General features: G+C 47.9%; 1 protein-coding gene across 11 annotated transcripts in view; it reads left to right on the forward strand.

Annotated features, from left to right (window-relative positions):
• Nucleotides 1-330: 330 nt before the first annotated feature.
• Nucleotides 331-22,626, forward strand: part of DUSP22 (dual specificity phosphatase 22) — a 68,887-nt gene continuing 46,591 nt past the window's right edge. For 4 of the 11 annotated variants that reach the window (XM_032140373.2, XM_032140370.2, XM_032140372.2 and 1 more), the window contains exons 1-3: nucleotides 511-1,016; nucleotides 14,210-14,243; nucleotides 21,401-21,483. In XM_032140373.2, coding sequence (XP_031996264.1) covers nucleotides 996-1,016; nucleotides 14,210-14,243; nucleotides 21,401-21,483 — 138 coding nt within the window. In that variant the 5' untranslated portion in view covers nucleotides 511-995. Of the gene's footprint in view, nucleotides 344-510; nucleotides 1,017-14,209; nucleotides 14,244-17,407; nucleotides 17,512-21,400; nucleotides 21,484-22,626 lie in introns of those variants that run through there. The other 7 variants (XM_058432289.1, XM_058432291.1, XM_058432286.1 and 4 more) reach the window with 6 other exon arrangements.

The raw sequence follows: 22,626 nt of genomic DNA on the forward strand, positions 1-22,626 counted from the left end.
CAAAACAATTCTGCTACACGTTAGAAATTGATCCATTCCAGAGAGAACCACAATGCAGACATTAAGGGACACAGATCACCTAAGGCCGTGAGGTCTGAGGTCAGAGATCCAGCCATCTGCTGCCCCAGGGTAGGGAGGTCAGGCCTCCCCGGGGTGAGTCACGTAGCCCACCTCTCCCCACCAGGCGAACCTTCTCGATCTTGGTGCACGGGGCAGGTCCGCAGGAAATCCCCCAGCCTAAATCTGCCGCACTCAGAAAACCCAGGCAGGGGAGCCCCCAGAGACCAGGCCTCTGATTAGCACCTGATTCACGGAGGCAGCCGAGGCAGGGCAGCGACTGCTGGTAACTGGCCCCCGGAGTCGCCCCAGGGGAAAAGGCCAAAGGGGATCTGGACACCCCCGGCCTTGGAGCGGGCTCCGAGACGAGCGCAGCCGCCCGGTCAGGGCAGCGCCTGCGCGTCCGCCAAGCCCCGCCCCGCAGCCTCGGGCGTCCCAGCGGAGCGGCTCGGGCCGCGCACGCGCTCTGGCCTCCGAGACCGGCCGCCTGGGGACCCCAGCCTAGTGCCTCCCACGCCCCGCGGCCGCCAGCCGGGGTCCGCGAGGGCGGAGTGGGGCGCGGCAGCCAGGAAGCCGGCTACCAGTCCCAGGGTGCGGGCGGGCGGGCGGGCCGAGGAGGGACGCTGGGCCTGCCCGGGGCGCACCGGGGCGGGGACCGGCAAGGCGGAACCATTTCCCGGCTCGGGCTCCGGCGCCGCTGCCCTGCTCCCGCCGGGAAGCTCTAGGCCGCCGCACCGAAAGCCCTGCCTTCCACGCCGGGTCCCTGGCGCGCCCTGGGGTGCCCGGCCAGTCCCTGCCGCGGACTCGTTGACACCGCGAGCGCCCAGTCCCTCCCGCGCGCCTCGTCCCCGCCCGCCCCGCCGCTCCTCCTCCCTGTAACATGCCATAGTGAGCCTGCGAGCACACGGCCGGGGCGCTAGCGTTCGCCTTCAGCCACCATGGGGAATGGGATGAACAAGGTAACGTCTTCCCTCGTCCGCGCCGGGTTTGCCTCCGCTCTCCAGCCTCCTCTCCGACGGGTGCCGGACGACTCGAGCCCGGGGTGCCCCTTCCCGCGGTGGGGACGGGCGCGGAGGGAGGGGCGGCGCCCCTGGGCGGCGACTGCGGAGTCGGGGTTCGGAGGTGTTCCCGCCCCCGCCCCACCCGGCTTCCGGGTAGGCAGCCCCCAGCCGCCTGCCTCGCCAGCCGGTGCGTGTTTGTGGCCGAAACAAGCCGTGCCCTTTCAAAGCGTTGACACTTGTTCTGCCGAGAGATCAGCTGAGCCCCGAATGGATGTGGTTTCTTTTTTGCCTTCCTCTTCGCTCCCAAACTACGCTCTTGAAGCATCACCCCCCCTCCACATCATTAGGAAACGGGTGTGCTCTGTAATTTCCTCTTTCTCCTCAGATTCTGTGTGTGTGCCTGTGAGCACAGTAAGTTTTTCTTGTGGACAGAGAAGTTAACAGAGTCCTCCGTCCTGAGCTGTTTCTAGATGAGTGGGAAGGAGAGAAAAGATTCAGAGTTGATCAGGTTATGTGACTTCTGCAACAAGGGCAACCTGTTGCTGGCTGCTTGCGCTGATGAGGCCTTCTAGAAAATCTGTGTTGCTCCGTTTGTCCCGTCAGTTTCTGGGCCCCACCCCGTGTTCTTTTGTTTCCCGCACCTCACTTCGCGGGCCGTGGGATAGCCTTTCCTGTCCAAGGAAGTTGCCAGATTCCAGCTCTGGCAGCTGAGAGTTGCCGGGGTGTATTCATGTGAATCACAAGGTTAAGGATTTTGTTACTTGGTACTTGGCTGGTTTCAAGGAAGGATTCACAAGACTTTACAAAGCTCTCAGCAAAGACTAGTACCTTTTTACAGGTCTTTGAATGGTCCTGGATTAGATGAGTCGTCTTTCTCCCTCACTTTTTGATTGTGCTCCACCCACCCTCATCTCTACATGCTGTTAGCTTCCACACGGGGTGGGGATGGCAGTGTGGCTGTGTTTTTTTTCATGTCCCTCAGCACTGGGTCAGCAGTGGTTTGGGTGTTGGGGCTGGGGTATTGCAAATGCGGATTCACGGTAGGGAAGGGAAGATGCAGGGGGTGTCAGTCCAGGGAAAACCTAGCTAACTTTTCACATGCTCATGTCATGTTTATTGTGTCCTGGTTACTCAGTTTGTGAAAGAACTATTGTGTGTTTGGGGCCTGCATATCAATACTGGGGTATTTTGGTAAAGAGAATTGTATTCACTTTTTTTTTTTTGGCGAGTGATCAAGTTTGGAAACAGACTATCTCTCTCTTGGATAAATACTTGTATTATATTCCCATGAGCACTGGAATCCATCAGCACCACGAGCCTTCTGCTTTTTAAATTAAAACAGAACACTAAAGATGGTCATCATAAGTTTGTGGGCTCCGTTTGCCTTCCCATTGGTGGTGCTCTCTCAGTTTTCCTTTGGTTATTTCTACAGTTTTTCCCACTTGAGCTGTTCACTCCCACCGTTTTCAGCATTTATAGTATTTGTATAATACAATTCGAAAAATATATTTAGGAATACAGATGGTTGCCTTTTCATGCTTTTCAACAAAAGCAGTAGTATTCATATACTTTCTACCTTTCAAAATGGGTAATAAATTTCTTGACTTTTATTATCTTCTGAATAGAGACTCACAGTGTATAAATGAAGAAATATATGTATACAGAGATTTAGAGACTTCTCTGCTTCAACACTTACTGATTATGTACATACTGTGAGCCAGGTGTTGTGCTAGTGGGTGGGGAGGGAGGAAAAGGGAGTGCAGTGGTAAATGACCCAAAGCTCCTTCACAGAACCTTCAGTATAGGTCAACACGCGTCCAGCACTAATATGATGCGAGCCATATATGTAACTTAAAATGTTCCAGTGGCCACATTAAAAAATAAGCCGGTGAAATTAATTTTAGTAATATATTTTATTTAACAATATATTAAAAATTTGTTTCAACATGTAACCAATATATAAAGTTATTCATGGAAGATTTCATGTTTTTTACTATGTCTTTGTGAAAGGAAAAATCTCAGGACCCCCAGACCACTTAACCTTCAAAGCCTAGCATGTATTTTATACCTAAATCACATCTCATTTTGGACTAGCCACATTTGAAGTACTCGATAGTCACTGTGGCTAATGGCTGCTGTGTTGCACAACACAGGGTGTGTATGTGTGTGGGAGTGAGAGAGAGAACAAACACAAGGTAGGGCTGAGTGGAGGCTCCAGAGGATAAAATAGGCAATTTCAGAAAAGTGGGGAAAGCAGAAGATGGGATGAAAGTGGCCTAGAAGGGGCGTTCAGCCCAGGAGAGGAATCCTGCTGCAGTGAACATGTTTGCCGTGAGATCAGGAGGAACTAACCCAAATCGCAAGGTTAATTAGTGACAAAATAGATCACAGGAGGCCAGTGGCTTAAGAACCTTAACTAGAACTTTCCATATATTACTGTATGACTTGGAACGAGGCTTCATCTGCAAAAAAAAAAAAAGAAGAATAGTTGATTTGCAGAATCAGTGGAAGGTGCTAATCCTAGAAATCCTTTTCTAGGAACATTTATAAATATGTGCAGTGTCTTTGGAACTAACATAACTTGGAATGTGTGTGCCCTGAGGTTACTGGGACAAGATTTCTTTCCAATCTCGTACACATTGGTCATTTTTGGCAAAAGAGCATTTCTGGTCTAAACAGTGCAGACTCCATTCTGACTGCTTTGGGACAGCAGTTTTTATTATTTCACATCCCTATGGTGGCTTTTCTTGTCAGTACATTCCGGTCTTCTGTACGGCAGAATATTGTGCTCGTGCCTGTAATCACAGCACTTTGGGAGGTTGAGGCAGGTGGACTGCTTGAGTCCAGGAGTTTAAAACCAGCCTGGGCAACATGGCGAAACTCTGTTTCTACCAAAAATACAAAAAAAAAAAAAAAAAATCGGCCGAGTGTGTGGTGGCTTGTGCCTGTCGTCCCAGCTACTTGGGAGGCTGAGGTGGGAGAATCACCTCAGCCCGGGACGTCTAGGTTGGAGCCAGTCGAGATTATGCCACTGCACTCCAGCCTGAGCGACAGAGCGAGACCCTGTTTCAAAAAAACAAAACAAACAAAAAACAACAACACAGCTGTGAACCATTTGTTTTTTTAACACTTTATAAAATCTCAGCCTCACGGTAGCCCTATGAAGTCAAACGACCTTATATTTGCCCAGGCTGGGGAATGGAGATTTGGAGAAGTTAGGTAGCATAAGTAATGCTAGGCAGGGCAGAACTGGGTTTGGACCCCAGTCTCCACTGATTTTGGAGATAGGAAAAGTCTTTCCTTTGAGCTGAGATGCTAATTCATCCCAAGTAAGTTTTAAAATTCCTAAAAAGTAACTTGAAAAGCTCCTCATAGCTTCGATTACTTGTCAAATGGCCAGAATCACCTCCTCTCTTCCTTCAAGTTTGCCATTGATAAGGAAGGGGGTAAAAGGCAAGCACCTAAAACTATTTTTTTATTGTTTTTGTTTGTTTGTGTGCAATTCCTAGGTAGATGCCCCACACTGGCCAAAATTATAATCGCCAATGAGTTTATGGTGTGTTTTGAGTACTTTACCACATGGAGTAAGCCACAACTCCATGAAGTAGATCCTGTTATTTTCATGCCTGTTTTCTGGTTGTACACAGAGGCTAAGGGAACTGCCAGGGTCACCTAGCTGGTGAGTAGCAGAGCCTGGACTCAGAGTGCCTCACCACGCTGCTAAGATACTAGTCCAGTAAATGTCTCTGGTAAGATTAGGGTTAAACTAAACAGGGTGTTGCATGCAAATGTCGTGTTCCTGTGGAACCTTTGAAAACTCCTAGTTGACTCAAAGTTCTCTCGAGTCTGAACCCTCAAATCTTTTGGGGGAGAGCCTATAAACAAAACTCCTATCCTCACTGTCTACTTATTAGTCTCCAGTACTACAATACCCCATTAAAAACAAAACAAACGACTAGTCTCTAGCCAAACATTATGTCAGAGAAGGCTGCCCCAAATGCTTCTCGTGTGCAAGAAGTCTTTATCTTGATCAGCCTAAAAGTGGGCTGAAGCCTTGCATTCTAGGGCAGGATATGAGGACCCTCTGGTTGGCATCTTGCCCTCCACTGACTGCCAGGGTTCGTTTAGCTCATCAAGCATCCGGCCTGCCTGGTCTTGCGGACTCTTCCTTCCTCCCTGCTGTGTGTCCTCTGAAAGCAGCCTGCCTGTGGGAATGGCTGCCATCCCTGTACTTCTCGGGAAGCCTCTCATGGTGCCGGGAGGCCTCACTTCAGTGGGTGCATCTTGTTTCCATGGGGAGCCCACTGTTGCTAAGAGGGGCTGGCTAACAAAAAGCCTGATCTGGGGCACCTCCACCACTGCTGCTTCATGGGTGTGATCCTGAACAAGTCACTTAAATGTTTCTAAGCTTCAGGATTTTTTTCCTTCCTGGATTCATAGATGTATAGAACTAAAAGACCTTAGGTGGTTAGCTAATCCAGTCTCTTTACTGGCTATAAAATGAGGGTAATGATACCTTCCCCAATTACTAATTGGGTTATTGGGAGAAGCAAATGGGAATTTATTAGAACACATTTTTCCAAACTGTAAAGTGCAAATACAGTCTGTTTTGAGTGTTCTTGGATGTGACTGACACTTGAGGATGGCTCTTGCCCTGTTAGGAAGATGAGGGAGTATAGTTGGGAAAGGATTATAATTCAAGGAGAATGTGTTCCCTCTAGGCATAGACTGGTGTTCCCCAATGGCTGCACCTGTAGACATTTCAGGATAATTACTTGTGAGACTGCCATGTGGATTGTGAGAGGTTTAGCAACATCTCAGATCTTTGCCCAATAGTTGCCAGTAGCACGTCCTCCCTACCTGTGACAACCAAAAATGTCCCCGATGTTGGCAGATGTCCCCTGGGAGTGAGGTCATCCCCAGTTGAGAACCACTATTGAGGGCTCTTCCTCTCAGAATTTCCTGAGCCTGTGTGATCTGGAACGGGAGAGTTATCAAAAGGTGGAATAGGGCTTACAGGGTTGAGAAGCTCTGTTTTCATACGGGAAGGGTCTGGAAGGTCAGGCACCTTTGTGCTGCTAAATTCATTTGTTTCCACCTGGCAGCAGGTGACTTGATTGCCTGCATAAGCCAGTCATCCATCCATTCACCTGTTCATCATATTATTATTGAACACAGTCAAGGCACTGTGTTAGATCCTGTAGTGAGTTGTTAATACGAAAGACACGAAGACCCTGCCATGCAGATCAGTCCCAGGCAGCTTTGCAGGAAATGAACACTCAGCCACTGCTGCAGGACAGACAGACAGATGGCCACGTGCCGGTGGGCTCTGGTTCCTTTCCTCTACACCACCCCCCGAGGGCTCTCTCTTTTCTCCATTTAATATTACAGTTTTATTTCATGTTGAAGAACAGATGTTAAAGACTGTTCTGAGGGCCCAGGAGAGTATTCTCATATTCTTCCCTTTTTATATGCAAACTGGTTAAGTCCATGGCCAAATGGCATTTAAAAAGTCTCTGTGACATTTAACCCTTCAAGGAATCCACCAAAGTTTTCCCCTTCATCCCTAGCTTTGAAACCCAGAAAGTCCTTTCTGACATAGAAAGAATTAAGATTCCGCTGCCACCCCCACCCCACACATGGCCTCGTGCAGCTGCTTGCTCAGGAATTTACTTCTTAGCATCAGTTTGGGTGGGGTTCTTAGATGCCATGCATCCTGAAGGACTAAAATAAATGTTTAAAAAATAAACTCAAAATATTTCCTGCCTTAGAAGCAGTATTCTTTTGTGCTTAAGTGCGTTTTTGTGGCTGAGGATTTGTGTTTTTGCATTTCTGTGAAGCTGGAGTTAGCACAGTGTAGTACGTGGGTGTGAAGCTATCCATCAGGAGGAACCATCAAGCGTGGAGAATCTTTAGGGTGATTTCAAAGCATTTCTGCAGAAGGATTCTGCCTGTATTGTCCATGCCCAGACAGTCTTGTAACAGGAAACAGGAATCTTTGACTTGCGGAATGCCAGAGACCGTCTTCCTCTGTGGCCTGTACTGTTTCATCACCACTTATTCACTGACTTCCTCTTAGTGTGTTAGACTCTGGGCAGGTTTTAGGGACACATTAGGAGACAAGACAGATGCACCCCCTGCTGCAAGATCAATCCGAAAGTAAGGAAATGAATACAGCCATTTAGCCGCTGATAAATGTGGTGAAGAAAATAAAACAAGGCGATATGAGAGAGAGAGAGTGCCAGGGAGTTTGGTGGTCAGGAGAGACCTGCCTGGAAACGGTCATCTTGTGGGAGGCCACTCAGGAACAGCATCCCTAGCAAAGGGAAAGAACAGCAGTTTCAAAGGCCCGAAGAGGATTAGCATCAATTCTGTGCTTATTACTTTAGCATAGTGGGACATTCCCAAGTTGCCTTTACAGACTTTTTTTTCCAGCTTGTCCTTGCTTTCTACCAGGTGGTAATGATTTCATTTTCTCTCTGTTTTTCTTGCTTCTGGCTTGAGCTCAGCACCTGCATGGGCTGACTGGTCAGCCAGGTTGTTCCAGATGAACACCTTGTTCTTCCCAGTTCTCCTCTATAAATCGTCTCTCTGCTGGAAAATTATTTGATTTTATTTCTTTTTTTTCTTTTTTTTTTTTTGAGACGGAGTCTTGCTCTGTCGCCCAGGCTGGAGTGCAGTGGCGCAATCTCGGCTCACTGCAAGCTCCGCCTCCTGGGTTCATGCCATTCTCCTGCCTCAGCCTCTCCGAGTCGCTGGGACTACAGGCGCCCGCCACCACGCCCGGCTAATTTTTTGTATTTTTAGTAGAGACGGGGTTTCACCGTGGTCTCGATCTCCTGACCTCGTGATCCGCCCTACTCAGCCTCCCAAAGTGCTGGGATTACAAGCGTGAGCCACCCCGCCCGGCTGATTTTATTTCATGTTCTCTTTCTCTGTACTCAGGGATTACAGCCACAAAAATATCATGAAAGTAGATGGGTCAAAGTTTTTGGGTTTCAAGTCTGAATTATGAAGCTGACTAGTGTAGAAGTTGAAATATTCATGGGCCTTTTATTTAGTCTCCTTGAAACCAGCCCTGCTTAATCTTGTTTGTAATTCTATATGGAAGAGAATCATACTGTGACTACAGAGAGGGATTGAGCAACCTGCTTTCTATTTCCAGTCTTGAAACTCTAGCTCAATCTCCTGGTCTGAAACATGAAGTTAAAGGTTGACTGACACAATTTGGTCTTCTCTTTACATTACTTAAAAATATTTAAAATGTATGTAAAATACTCATCTTCAATTCCTTTTAACGAGTTGCCTCCTCAGATCAGACTTCCCATCCTTGCCAGGACGCTGCTGCAGCAGCTCCTCGGGTGCTGCTCTGCCCAACACCAGGCATGTGCCACAGGTGTGGCCAGGCACCGTCTCCCATGTGGAAATCCAGTCAGGGCAGAAAGGGGCAGCGTTCCCTCTCCCTGGCACAGCTTGCATCAGGCTTCACTCATCATCATTTTTTCTCTCTCCTTTCCTCTCACCCTGTTCACATTGTCTGTCTGTTCACTCATTCATTGGAGAAATACTGACTTGAGTACCTACCCAAGGGAGAACCCATGAAGTTCAAAAATATATTTGAAAGAAGATACAGGCAGCAGGTAGAGATCATAGACTGGAGGTCCATGGGCACTGGTCAGCCCACAGATGGGTTTAGTTTGTCAACCACAGTATTTTAGTGGTTTTTAGATTTAATTGACAATATTTGAAAATTGGGCTCTTTCCCATAAAACAGCCTGGAATTTGGGGGCCCTGGCCTGCATCTCTGCATGGCCATGTTGGTTGGTTGCACCGTGGTCACCCCCTTAGGTGTGGGTGAGGTTGGAGAATGCCTTCGGGCTCGGGCTCAAGCTGAAGACATTTGAGGGTCCGCTCCTGAAAGGTCTCCCTTGCCGAGGTGTAGTATTTGGGTTTCATGCTGAAAGCTACATGGAGCCCTGAGCTGAAGAGTCACACAATCAACTTTGCACCTGGCGACGGTTTGAGGAATCCTTTGGAGGGACCACTCAGTCTGGAGGTAGGGAGGTCACTAGGAAGCTGCTGCAGGAATTCAGAGGGGAGACGCTAAGAAGCTGAGGCTGAAAGTTCAAAGAGGAGCACATGAGTGGGAGAGCTGCTGCGTGGAAGTAAATGGCAAATGAGCAGCAGTGAAGTCCAGAGAGGGCAGAGTCTCCTGTCGGAGTGATCTCTGGAGGGTTCCTGGTTGAGCTGGTCCTAGCAGGGCGGGTAGGTCTCGGTACTAGAGGCAGGGCAGGAACAGACCTGCTGTGCCTGTGACTTGCCTCAAGATCTGTGCACTCTTCTGCATTTATGCATTTTTCCAGGTTGAAAGCCCACATCAGGGTCCTTGGTTGTAAGCAACAGCATCCAAATGTGGTCACCTTAGGGAGAACAGGACAGACAGCCTGGGAGGCTGGAGAGCCACACTCACGGGCAGCCTTGGCAGGAACAGATGCTATAACTTGTCAGTGAGAGCATTTCTGGGGCTACCACAAGATGCTGATGCTACAGCCAGTGGACACTGAATGTGCCACCAGCCCTGCTGCCTCTGTTGCCAAAGAGGACACTCTAGGCTGTCCCTGCAGCCAGCGTGCAGACTTGTTAGACACGGATCACACCCATGTAGCAGCAAGGGCTTATGTGAGCAGGTATCTGGCATTGGCAGCTTCTATACTAAGAGCTGGGCTCTGCTTCCCAGCGAGACTCCCTGGGGCCAGGGTACCCCCAAACCTAGGAAAGGGTTTCAGAGACTGGAAAACCAACAAGATAAATGGCCATTACAGGGTTTGTGATTTTCGAGCATACCCAAGGGATAAAGGACCCCAAACAGTGGGAACCTCTTCCCTGTTTAGAAAGAATATTTAGGGCAAAGAAAGTGCTATTGCAAGGTGGGACCAGTAAGGGGTACTGGGAGAATGGGGATGACCTGGCTTAGCTGGACATAAGAAAGAAGTTGGGGGAAACCCTTCAGAGATAGGTTGGAGCCAACCTGCAGAAGCCATGCTGAATATTTAGTTGAATGTTTGGCCTTGATTTTTTAAGTAAAAGGGTTGTTACTGAACATTTTGAGGTAGAAAATCACCCAGGAAGAATGTGGCTTTAGAAAATTAATTTGATAGGACAGAGGAATGAATTCAGTGTTTACTACTGCAACCCCTGTGTGAACTGAGGCTCTGGGCAAGGCTGAGGAAGGAGACTGTGAGGGGCCTTCTAATTCCCAGGAGGAGGGGAGCAGAGAATTGAGAGAGAGGTGCCACAGCGGTGGGAGCCCTGGGTTTTCATTCGGGGTGACTGGGAGAAGGTGGCACCATCAGGGGCAGGAGGACTTGACAACAGCAGTGGGAAAACAGTGGTTTGCTTGAGGTAGTCCCGCAGCAAGCCAGACTCCAGACGATGAATATAGGAGTCAGAAAATCATGGTTCTACAACATTTGAATGTAGAGACGATCTACTCTCATGCCCTCATTTAATTTTAAAGATAATATAAAATTTATTAATTTGTGCTTAGTAGAGAAGGTAGTAGATGTACAAAGAAAAAAAGCAAAAATAGGCCATAATCTGTTTTCCAAATAATCCCTCTTGATTTTAAAAAAACATAAATTGGCATAGTGCATGCACAGGACTAGAGCATCAGATGGCGTAGGCAAGCTCAGAGAGAAATGCAGAAGCCTTCCTCCAGGACCCTGCTGTCGCCGTCACAGAGGTGAGCATGGTGACGAAGGGAGTGTACTTGCACACAGCTGTACCTTTCCTGTTTTTCATACCATTTTCAAGATATATTAAGTTAAAACGCGTAAGATCGTCTTCCTCACAGCCCCACACATCTTAGGCGTCTTAGTAGTATTCCATTTCATGGCACCTAACTTGGAGTCTGGATAGTGGCCAGTGGCCACAGTGTCTGCTGTGCAGGACCAGCTCCTTGCACTGGCGCCTGCCTTCTCTCCACCTCTCTCCCACTCCCCCCAGTAGAGACAGGACCCTTTCTGCAGGCTGACTGTTCCGCCGTCCCCTCCCTGTCTGCCCACTCCTCTTGGGCTGCAGGTCCCCTGAGTGTCACTGTCCCTAGGAAGCCCTCCGTGACCCCAGAGTGGTCAGGTCACCTCCACTTTCCCTATGTGAGCTGCTTCATGAGGGCAGGGTCCTGTCTCTCTCAGTCACACCTGTACCCCGAGTGCCCAGCGTTGTGCCCGGGGAACTTTAGCCACTGTGATACGTTCTCTGACTTTGGGCAGATAAACATGCTTATAGTCTAGAAACATTTTGACTAGAAAATCGCCCAGTGATTGTAACTGTAGAGATATGGAGCCATTTGCAGTCACTGCTGTAAAAAGTGATTCTGACACTTGCTTAAGCCAGCAAGGAAGACTCTATTCAAGACTATTGCAGCAGGGGAAGACTCGACTCAACATGGCATGGCCAAGGGTGGATGGAAAGCCAAGGGCAGGGTGAGGGAGCGGGTGGAATACCCCTCAGGGGAACTGGATTAGACATCGGGGTGGAGGAAGAGGAGCTCGGTGGGGTCTTGGGGGATACACTTAGCAGGTCGCTACTCGCACTGGACTCGGTCGGCCAAGGACCAGGCCTTGTTGAGAAAAGGACTCAGAGGAACCTGACTAAAGTTTGGTCAAGGAGGGGTCATTGCACTGCCAGACAAAAGAGCCATGTGGCAATGATGCTGTCTGGTATCTACTGCCACATCCTAAAAAAGGCAGGAGAGACCCTCGGGAACGAGAGACTACACACAGCAAAGCTCTGTGCAGCCAAGCATTGCCAGAGAACATCAGTGGGATCCACATCCAGGGCGAACTTGCATTGTTCCTGTGTTTCAGAATAGGAATGATAAAGTATAGACTGTTGTCCTGGAGTAATGATTAGCGGAGCCTCTTTTTGCCTGTGGTCCTGGAATGATGATTAGTGGAGCCTCTTTTCACCTGTTGTCCCGGAGTGATGATTAGTGGAACCTCTTTTCGCCTGTGGTCCTGGAGTGATGATCAGCAGACCCTCTTTTTACCTGTTGTCCTGGAGTGATGATTAGCGGAGCCTCTTTTTGCCTGTGGTCCTGGAATGATGATTAGCGGACCCTCTTTTTGCCTGTTGTCCTGGAGTGATGATTAGCAGACCCTCTTTTTGCCTGTTGTCCTGGAGTGATGATTAGCGGACCCTCTTTTTGCCTGTGGTCCCGGAGTGATGATTAGCGGAGCCTCTTTTTGCCTGTTGTCCTGGAGTGATGATTAGCGGACCCTCTTTTTGCCTGTGGTCCCGGAGTGATGATTAGCGGAACCTCTTTTCGCCTGTGGTCCTGGAGTGATGATTAGCGGACCCTCTTTTCGCCTGTTGTCCCGGGATTACGGACTTTTTCCTTGTCCTGGATGATGATAACAGACCTTTTTTGCCTGTGGTCCTGGATGATGATTACGACCTTTTTTGATTAGCGGAGCCTCTTTTTGCCTGTTGTCCCGGAGTGATGATTAGCGGACCCTCTTTTTGCCTGTGGTCCCGGAGTGATGATTAGCGGACCCTCTTTTTGCCTGTTGTCCTGGAGTGATGATTAATGGACCCTCTTTTTGCCTGTTGTCCTGGAGTGATGATTAGCGGAGCCTCTTTTTGCCTGTGGTCCCGGAGTGATGATTAGCGGAGCCTCTTGTCGCCTGTTGTCCTGGAGTGGTGATTAGCGGAGCCTCTTTTTGCCTGTTGTCCTGGAGTGATGATTAGCGGAGCCTCTTTTCATTCTTGGACTGTCCCAGTTTGGCCAATACATTACATGGCCCCTTGGCTGGTTGTCCCTCTGCACAGAGACTAGCTCGGGCCTACCACTGCTGCCCTGACGTGAGCCACAATAGATCCCCTGCAATGACTAGACATGAGCCATCGGTTTTTAGCGAGGCAGCCAGTGGTCAGGAAGATGCTTGAAGAAATCAGCAAACATGAAGAACCGTACTACAGGCTCTTTCAACTTTCTCAGTGGGAGTGAAGGAAGATAGGGGAGCTGCAGGGATGGCAGACAGGGGGGCGAGGCTAGGACATACAGGGATCTGTGGTGAAGCGTCACCAAAACGAGCTGGTTGTATGTGCTTGGAAATCGTGGCAAGTGATACAGTGAGCATACTTTAACGAGTGGTACTGTGTCCTTATTTAAATTTCAGAATGTCCATGCAAAGTGCTGGCAAGACAAGAATTTGCTTCCTATTTTGCAAATCGTGGGTGTGAAAGAAACCACCCCCATTTCTCATTGCCAATCTGCTAAATTGTTCCATATGGGGGCTGGAGGTGGAGAGGAGGGCTTGCCCAGAAATCTGTATTTTTAAGATTCTGGAGTTCTGATGGGGAGTCTGGTTTGAGAACCACTGCCTTAGAAGAAGTTGACATTTTGCAACAAAGATGTGTTCTTATTAACTTGCATATATTTGGAGGTTGGATCATTTATTTAACAACCCCTTGTTGACTGTCATCGTGGCCTGACGCTGGGGAGGCAGCAGTGAGCAACAGGATTCGTTTGCTGCCCAAGGCGTTTTCCCCGACAGAAAGATGGGCCTTCACCTGGTCATGCCCTCGCAACAGCATCGCCACACAGGGGACACAGAGGGCTACCAGCACTGAGCCAGGGGCCAACCCTGGACTCGGGGCTCAGGACAGGCCAAGGGTGAGGTGGGCGGGAGTGTAACCGCCTGCAGTGGGCACCGTGTATGCAGTGGGCACCGTGTGTGCAGTGGGCACCGTGTATGCAGTGGGCACCGTGTGTGCAGTGGGCACCGTGTGTGCAGTGGCCTCGTGCAGCAGAGTGCAGAGCTGCGGGGCCGCCAGGGCTGCGGGGCCAGGGTGGGCAGGCGGGGCAGGGGACTTGGACCCTCAGAATGCCCACCAGCACTGCAGGGCTGCAAATGAGGATGACGGGGTCGAAACCGGGCCCTAAACCCAGTGAGTCGATGGGCACCAACCCACAGCCTTCCACAGGCCGCTGGGGATGTTGGGTCACCCATGTGTCTGTCAGGGAGGCGCTGTACTGGGGAAGCGCCTGGCCTTTGCAGGGGTCCTGCTGCTGGATGAGGCCCCCTTCTGCAACACCCACCACTTAGAGTCTGCCATGCTCATGTCTGTGTCTGTCTCTCTCCTAGATCCTGCCCGGCCTGTACATCGGCAACTTCAAAGGTGAGTTCTTGCTTTTTTATTGTTGTGATAAAATACACATAACATAAAATGTGTCATCTTGACCATTTTGAAGTATATAGGTCAGTGGCTTTAAGTAATTTGCATTGCTGTGCAGCCATCACCAACATCCTTCTGCAGGACTTTTCATGTTCCCAAACTGAAACTGTGTTCCTTAAAACACCGACTCCCCACTCCTCTCCTCCCAGCCCCGGGCAGCCACCATTCTGCTTTCTGCCTCTATGAATCTGACGACTCTCGGAACCTCCTCTTAGTGAAATCATACAGTATTTGTGCTTTGGGACTGGCGTATTTTGCTGAGCACAGTGTCACAGTTCATCATGTTGTGCGTGTGTCAGAGTGGCCTTCCTTCTTAAAGCTGAGTGATACTCCGTTGTGTGCACAGGCCTCATTTTGCTTCCGTTTACTTGTTTGTGGACACTTGGACTGTTTCCACCACAAGTGAGTTTACTTTTTAAAAGATCAGCTTTAGACTTCTCGTGCGTGAGATTGACAGGCAAAGTGTAGACTCAGCCTACAGTGTGTTCTGGGAGTGGCCCCCACTTGCACCCAGGCCCCTTGCTGGGTGCACCCCAGCCCCTTGAGCATCACCTGATGGAGTGGTGTGAGGCTGTGCCCGCTCCAGCTCTGCCCTGGGTCTCCTTTGAACTCTCCACACCCGTTGGAACATTATCATCAAAAGGTGTTGGACAACAGGCACATTTAGCAGTCACGTGACTTATTTATAACCTTTTACAACTTTCATTTTTTAGTTACTGTTGAGAAAAATTTCAGAAGCCCGTTCTTTTTAAGTCACCCGGGAAACAAGAGTGACAATTTCATCTCTGGCAGATTCTTCTCATCTGGTGCTTCTCTTCTCAGACGTTTCCTGCCACTTATTCGTACTGATTGATTTACTGTCAGCTATTGAGTCTATTTCCACTCAGCTCTGGAGCGCAGTGGTCGCTGGGCTTGTCGGCTTCCAGGGAGGGGCCAAGTCCCCCTGCCAGGTGACATTCAGAGTTTGTGTAAGTGAGTCACTCAGATGAGGTGGGAAGATAGAGATGAGGGGCCCGTAATAGCATGGGAGAGACCTGGGAAGCTTGCAGGCAGGTCCCCACTCATGTTAGGTTGGACAGAGCCAGACCGTGTCATAGGCAGCTAATGCTCCTCCCTTCCTTAACAAGTTAGAACATGGCCACTCCTGTTGGCTTTCTGGATGTTGCTGAAATTTCTGAGTTCAGATTCAAATTGATTGTACAAATAATCTTTGTTATTTCTCTATAATGTCTATTTCCACACACACCCCCATATCCCCCCAGCTCACTAATAGGCCTCAAAGAGAATTGAGCACAGAGAGCTGACAGCTGCTAATTGCTACAAGAACATGTTAAAAATAGTACTGGACTTGCTAAATTAGTAAGCTTCGTCGTTCTGAAAAAGCAGCAAACCCTTTGTGGTGAGTAGGCCAGGATACATTAACGTAGCAAACGTCAGAGTTATTTAGTGAGTTATTAACTGTTTTCATGGGGAAGGGAGTGTCTTTGAGACCAGAGTTTAGAATAAGGTCTTAGAAGTAGAATTGCTAGATGAAAGGTTTGAAATTAAAAATTTTAATAAATATGAACCAAATTCAACACTTCTGACAACAGTATGTGAGAGTTTTAGCCTTAATCACGAAAGGTTACCTTTTTTGGAAGGACAGCTTTAAGGAAATATTTAAAACTCTTTTCACACTACAAGCTATACCTGTTTTCTAAATATTCAGTGACATAGGGCTCCTTGCAAGTTCCTGGATCTTGTGCTTTGTGGTTTCATCTATGAGAGTGTTGTAAACAGCCCACCACCTCTCCTTGTTCATAGGGTTAATGCTGTGTTATTACCTTAAGTTATTCTGATATTGGTATGAGGTTGTGTTTTATTCACTCGTTAGCCAAATATTTATTAAACGCTTTCCAGGTACAAAGCTTATCTAAAAGAAGGGAATGAGAGTACAGTGAATTGGTGAGTGGCTCAAAGGAGAGGAAGTATTTTCCCCAATTGTGCTGTGAATTCACTTGTTCATTGCACAAGCTTGTCGGGAACACATGATGTGCAGGGAGTTGAATGTGGACCAGCGTCCCTGTCCTCTGGCTCTCAGAGTCCAACAGCAGGTGCAGAACAGGAAGGGCCAGTGTGTGTCCTCACACGAGTTACACACCTGGGGGTGTAGACTGGGAAGATGGCGTCTGTCTCACAGGGCTGTAGCGGGGCTGACCCAGACAATGGGTGATGCCCTTGGTGGGCTCAGTGCCCAATACCTGGTGCCCTGTGAAATAAGCACCCACACACTCACTGCTACTGCCATGGGAGCCCGATAGATGCCAGTTCTGCAGTAGGCAGCTGGGTGGCATTGGCTGGCAAGGGTGGAAACCCAATGTGGAACGTGGCCTCTTTCTTTTTTCCTGGGTAGTGAATCCAGCTGTCATCTGTGCTCTTGCCTGGCATCTCATATAGTCATTTATCCTGCTCTTTTAAAATCACGACTAATATGTGTCTCTTGTAACACAAGAACCAGTAGAGTAGAAAGGAACGTAAACAGTCACTCCCTTCTTCTGTCCCTCCTCCTTCCTCCCCCCCTTCTCTTCCCCTTCCCGTTTCCCCTCTTCCCTCCCCACTTCTCTCCCTCCCTTCCTTCCTTCTCCTCTTCCCTCCTTCCTTCCAGTAGGATCCCTCGCCTGTCACTCTGCAACCCTTAAAAAAAAAAAAAAAAGCTTTATAATGAATCAACAAATGGTTTTGCAGCACCTGGTGATTTTTCCTCCTGGAGAAGAACCACAAACAAACCCAGCTCTGGAGCCCGGTCTTTGGGTCTTCGATGCTTTGGTGAGAGCCTCTCTGTTGAGGCTCCAGGGTGCAGCAGGCAGCCTTGCCCAGACGCCAGGAGGGAAGGCAGGGAGTGGAAGCCAGAGAGAGCAGCCCCTCCCTGGGCCGGAGGGTGGGTCCGTGGCTTCCTTACAACTTGGCACCAGCAACAGTGGATGTCAGCTGACAGAGGAAGCCCTCGTTGTTTGAAGTTGTCCACAGAATTCTAGAAAAGTGGGGACACTCTTAGGTACTGTGTGTACGTGGGTGGTGTGTGTTGAGGCCATGTTCGCAGTCTCGAGCTTGTGTTTTGTGTCTGCCAGGAAGACAGACAGTCCTGGTGGGTACCCAGTTGTTTGGACAAGGCCAGCCTGGTCAGAGGTAGTCTGCTGTCAGCTTACTGAGACAAAATCAGCATGCTTAACAGGTCAGCATATGTCCATCCAGACTTGTTTTTCCACATGAATTCTAACTGGTACCTTCCTGTTGGTTTTATGAATTACTAACCTGTTGCATTTGTGACTGCCAGTTGGGGAGGGGCCCATTGGCACCAGGCCAAAGGTCATTCCCTCCAGGGCTCGGTGTTAGGGTGCACACGACCTTCTGGGGTTCTTCTTAAAGTGCATGTTCTGATCAAGTAGACCTGGGGTGGGGTCAGCTCCAGGTGATGCTGTGCCGCGGCTGGAGGGCCCCAAGTTGAGCACCAAGGCGCTGAGTCCTGCCCCCTAGGTCTGCGCCGGGAGGAGCTAGTTTGAAATACACAAGCTTGTGTCTGTGCATAGTAGGAAACCGCCCTGAGCCTTACAGCTGGATTCCCAGCTCATTACCTCGCTGCTCATGGTTGTAGGTCACCTTCCAGGACAATCAATAATTTGAAGTCTGTGAGAAGTAAAGTTCCAGTGTCATCACCCAGCAGGTTTGATGAAGCATTTTATGCACTCTCAAGTAAGCGGGCAGAGCCTGAGCCTCACGGGAAAGGATGCATCAGCGAACATGGTGCCAGCGTGCGGTGAGGAAGAGGAGAGGCACTGGCCCCGGAGTGCTTCCCTGTGCTTTGGAGTCCAGCAGGCAGTGGGCTGTTGGGTGATAGCGAGTGGTCTTCTCCGTTCAGAAATGTATACTTTTTTTTCCCAGATTCACTCTGTATTATAAAAGCGTATTTACCGGGTGAAGAAAATGTTCTAAAGTTATATATTGTGATGATTGCGCAGCCTTGTGAACGTATGAAACCACTGAATCGTACTTGATCAGGGTTCATATTATGGTATGTGAATTATATCTCAATAAAGCTGTTGTGAAAGGAGAAAAGTAGATTGAAACAAATATGGATTGTTAACATTCAAATGCCAGGTGGAATGGGTGTCTGGAGGAGCCAGGTGGGAGGGTAAGATGAGCTGGCACCGTCAGGCTGCCCTGCCTCTACTGGGTCCCTGCCCCACCTCCTCCAGGTTCTGTGAGCGCCGAAGCTGTGGCTTTGTCTGTTTCACTGTTTGCCTAAAATGCCCATGCTGGTGGCGATTGGAAAATCCCATTTTGGTGTGAATGTGGGGACTGGCTGCCTGTGGCTTCCAAAACGATTCTAGCTTCTGCCTAATTAATTCTAAGCTAGGCTTGCTGGTACCCCAACTTGTGAGGGGTTCGGGGTTGGCAGTGAGTCCCCGTGTGCTATGTAGATGGCTCCCATCCATAGCAGGTGGCTTTGAGGTAACTATTTATTTAGCTCAAGGGGGAATGAAAGGAGACTGCTATTATATTATAGATGCCTTTCTTAGCCTGATAACTTAAAGGGCTCATGTTCCTCGAATAAAAAGTTTTTTTCTTTCTCACTTTGGGTCAAAAGATGAGCCGGTCAGAAATAAACTTAGGCAAAATACTTGAAAACAATAGCCCTAAATTTGAAGCTTGAAAATTTGAATCTGGGAAAGCGATAGCCTGGAATTTGAAGCCTGAGAGGTTGGAGCAATGAAAAGAGTCTTAAAACTGGTATTTTAATATTACTTAAATTTTTTTTCCTGACGTTGCTGAATATTTAGAACAACGTTTCTTGATTTCTGCTTCATCATCAAGGCTTGTTAGAAATGGAGATTCCTCAGCCCCAGGGTAGATCAGGAATCCGCCTTTCTAACTAGCCTCTTGGTAGTTCATAGGGTGTTAAACTTTAGAGCCACTGATGTAGAATACACACACACACACACACACACACACTATAGAGAAGGAAGAAAACCCTTGTAATTCCGTCTCTGAGCTGGGGCTGTCTTTGTACCAGTCCCGCCATGCTGCCTGCCGTGTGTTTGTCTCTGCATTTTTATATGTTGGGTTTGTGTCGTATTTATGGTTTGGTACCTGCTTTACATTATACCCTGAGCATTTTCCCATGCCATGAAATACTCTACAGAACCATGATAATTAAACTTTTGCCTTTGTTTGTTATTGTTGTTTTGTTTTGTTTGAGATGGAATCTCGCTCTGTTGCCCAGGCTGGAGTTCAGTGGGGCGAGATCTCGGCTCACTGCAATCTCCACCTCCTGGGTTCACTCAACCTCAGCCTCGTGAGTAGTGGGGATTACAGGTACATACCACCACGCCCAGCTAATTTTTGTAATTTTAGTAGAGACGTGGTTTCGCCATGTTGACCAGGCTGGTCTCGCACTCCTGACGTCAGGTGATCCGCCCGTCGCGGCCTCCCAAAGTTCTGGGATTACAGGTGTGAGTCACCACGCCTGGCCTAAATATTTGCCTTTCGATCCATTTCTCCTGTATCATTTAGAAAAGCTTGGCCAGGCTGGGATGGGGTGTAGGGCAGTGGACCTCCTCATTTCCTGCTGGCCCCCTGTTTTGTAGATTAGTAGAAGGGTTCCAATTCAGGGGATCACACCATTCGCCACTTTTCAGGTAGGAACATTGGAAGGGAATATAATTTTGTTATCTTCTTAGTTTCATATGGAGATAATTTAATAGCCAACTGATAGCTGATAGTTCTGTTTGGAATTTCCAGAAAAAGTTTCATTTTTTAATTGTGCTTTAAAGTGAATATAGATGATGTAAACCACAGTCCTGTCTGAATCCAGAACTGTCCCTGCTTTTGACATCTGGGGAAAGAAGTAATGGGCAGGTTCCTTTGTCTTCTAGAGTTCGTGGTTTTGTATTTAGCTTTTTAAGAATTCTCATCATTAAGAGGCCATTGAATTTAAAAAAATATATTTTAAATATCCGTAATATTATATGTCTCATGCAAAAAGACTGACCTAAGGTCATCTCTTACAAATGGTCTCGTAAATTTACCTTCTTGATGATGTAATCCATCATGATTACAACGTTTATTAATCTAAGTGCATTTCAATTTCTAGATTAACACTTTTGTTGCCTAAAAGGAAGAAGCTGAGGCAAAATTAACACAGAGAGTTTATTTGGGCCAAGCCTGAGGACTGTAGCCTGAAACGCACTTTCAGGTTGCCTTGGGGAGTGCCCCGGAGAGCAAAATAGGGGCTCAAGTTTTTAAAGAAAAAAAGACGAGTCAGGAGAGTGGCGATTACAAAAAATCGTTCAGCAGGAATTCTCATTGGTTTATAGAAATAACATTGGTTAGTGACTGGCTATACGATATTGAACTATGATGTGTGGCATTTTATGGCTACTTGGCATCAGTCTAGGGACCACATAGCAGATGGCTTCAAGGTAACCATTTAGCTCAAGGGGGAGTGAGAGGAGACTGCTGTTATATTACAGAGGCCTTTCTGTGCCTGATCATTTAAAGGGACTCTCTTTCCTCATAGAAAGTGTTTTCCTTTCTCACGCTGGGTCAAAAGATGAGAAAATCAGAAATAAAGTTAGGCAAGGCCGGGCACAGCGGCTCACGCCTATAATCCCAGCACTTTGGGAGGCCAAGGCGGGCGGCTCACGAGGTCAGGAGATCCAGACCATCCTGGCTAACATGGTGAAACCCTGTCTCTACTAAAAATACAAAAAAAATTAGCTGGGCGTGGTGGCGGGCGCCTGTAGTCCCAGCTACTCAGGAGGCTGAGGCAGGAGAATGGCGTGAACCCAGGAGGCAGAGCTTGCAGTGAGCTGAGATCGCGACACTGCACTCCAGCCTGGGCGACAGAGTGAGACTCGTCTCAAAAAAAAAAAAAAAAGAAACAAAGTTAGGCAAAATATATGAAAGCAGTAGCCCTAAATTCCCTACATGTATGGTCAGTTATGAAGTTTCAGGAAAGAAATATGCAAGTCATTTTGTGGGTTTTTTTTTTTCTAGCTAGACTTTAGGAGTAATTAACTTGCGAAGATATCAAAATGTCCACCCCCTTTCTTCTCTGACAGATGCCAGAGATGCGGAACAATTGAGCAAGAACAAGGTGACACATATTCTGTCTGTCCACGATAGTGCCAGGCCTATGTTGGAGGTAAGAGAGCACCGTGGGGTGTGTGTGGGTGTCTTCATTTGTATTCCGTGGGAGTGCCTATGACGTTAATGAAGGCAACCAGGTTCTCTCCAATGCAAACGTACTCCTGTGATCTCTGGCAGCGTTCCCATTGTGTTCAGGCCATGTTGATGTTAACGCGCTGTCTGTAGCATGGCGCAAGGGCGTGTGCTTTTTCTGATCACACTCCTGCTGCATTGCCACTTTGGCTTTCTTGGCTAAATGCCTAGGAATAAGCTGATGCTGCATTTCCTCTGGACCTTAAGGACATTTAAACCCCATTTTCATTCCTTTCAGAATTATCTCTGGTTTTAAAATCCAAAAAAATTCAGCCTGCTCATTTCCTGGTTTTGTCCCATTTAAGCTCAAGTAGCTACCACTGGCATTCAGGAGTCAAAGAAAACAGAAGGTGAATCGTCCCTGGAGGTTTCCCAGGGTCACTCTAATGTGGAGACTTTCGGTGTAGAAGCTGTTGTGTTTTAGGTTTTCGGGGTAAACAGGGTGTGTCTGCTTGTGCACTAATTCCAAAAACATCTTTAAATTTACCCTAATGGACGGTTTGAGCTGTTGGCTAGAGGTAAAATCTATTTATGTTTATTGGCCTTGACAGAGCCCGAGTTACCTCCTTTTAGAAAATAATGCTGTGTGGTTGTGATGTGTTGTGTTTTTCTATTTTAGGGTGGGGTGTTGGAAAGGGAGGGGTGGCTTGTTCTGAAAGAAATAATCCTGGTACAGGCTGTTTTCATTTAAATTTATATTAGGCAAGAGTAGGTAATGTTTTTTATTTTAAATGTATCTATTTGCTTTAGCCATTAGGGCTGCCAGATTTTAGTTAGTATAAAGCAAGCTAAAACTGACGAGAATGTAGAATAATAAATGATTCTACTAAACATTGTAGTACCAGAGAATCATAGGTGGTGTACAAACCTCAATTAATTTCTCCAGATCTCCGAGCTCCTACTTCCTTGTATTGTTTAGCTCATAATTTTTTTTTTGCTAAGGTGCTGTAATTTGTGTTCCAGCATGATTTTATTGGAAATAACAACAACAACAAAACGTTTTTCTGGAGCCCAACAGTTCCTTTGAAAATAACCACTCCATTTTTTAATCTGTCAACAATAGTTT

This window comes from Hylobates moloch, unplaced genomic scaffold (assembly GCF_009828535.3).
Source record: "Hylobates moloch isolate HMO894 unplaced genomic scaffold, HMol_V3 SCAFFOLD_20, whole genome shotgun sequence".
Classification (NCBI taxonomy): domain Eukaryota; kingdom Metazoa; phylum Chordata; class Mammalia; order Primates; family Hylobatidae; genus Hylobates; species Hylobates moloch.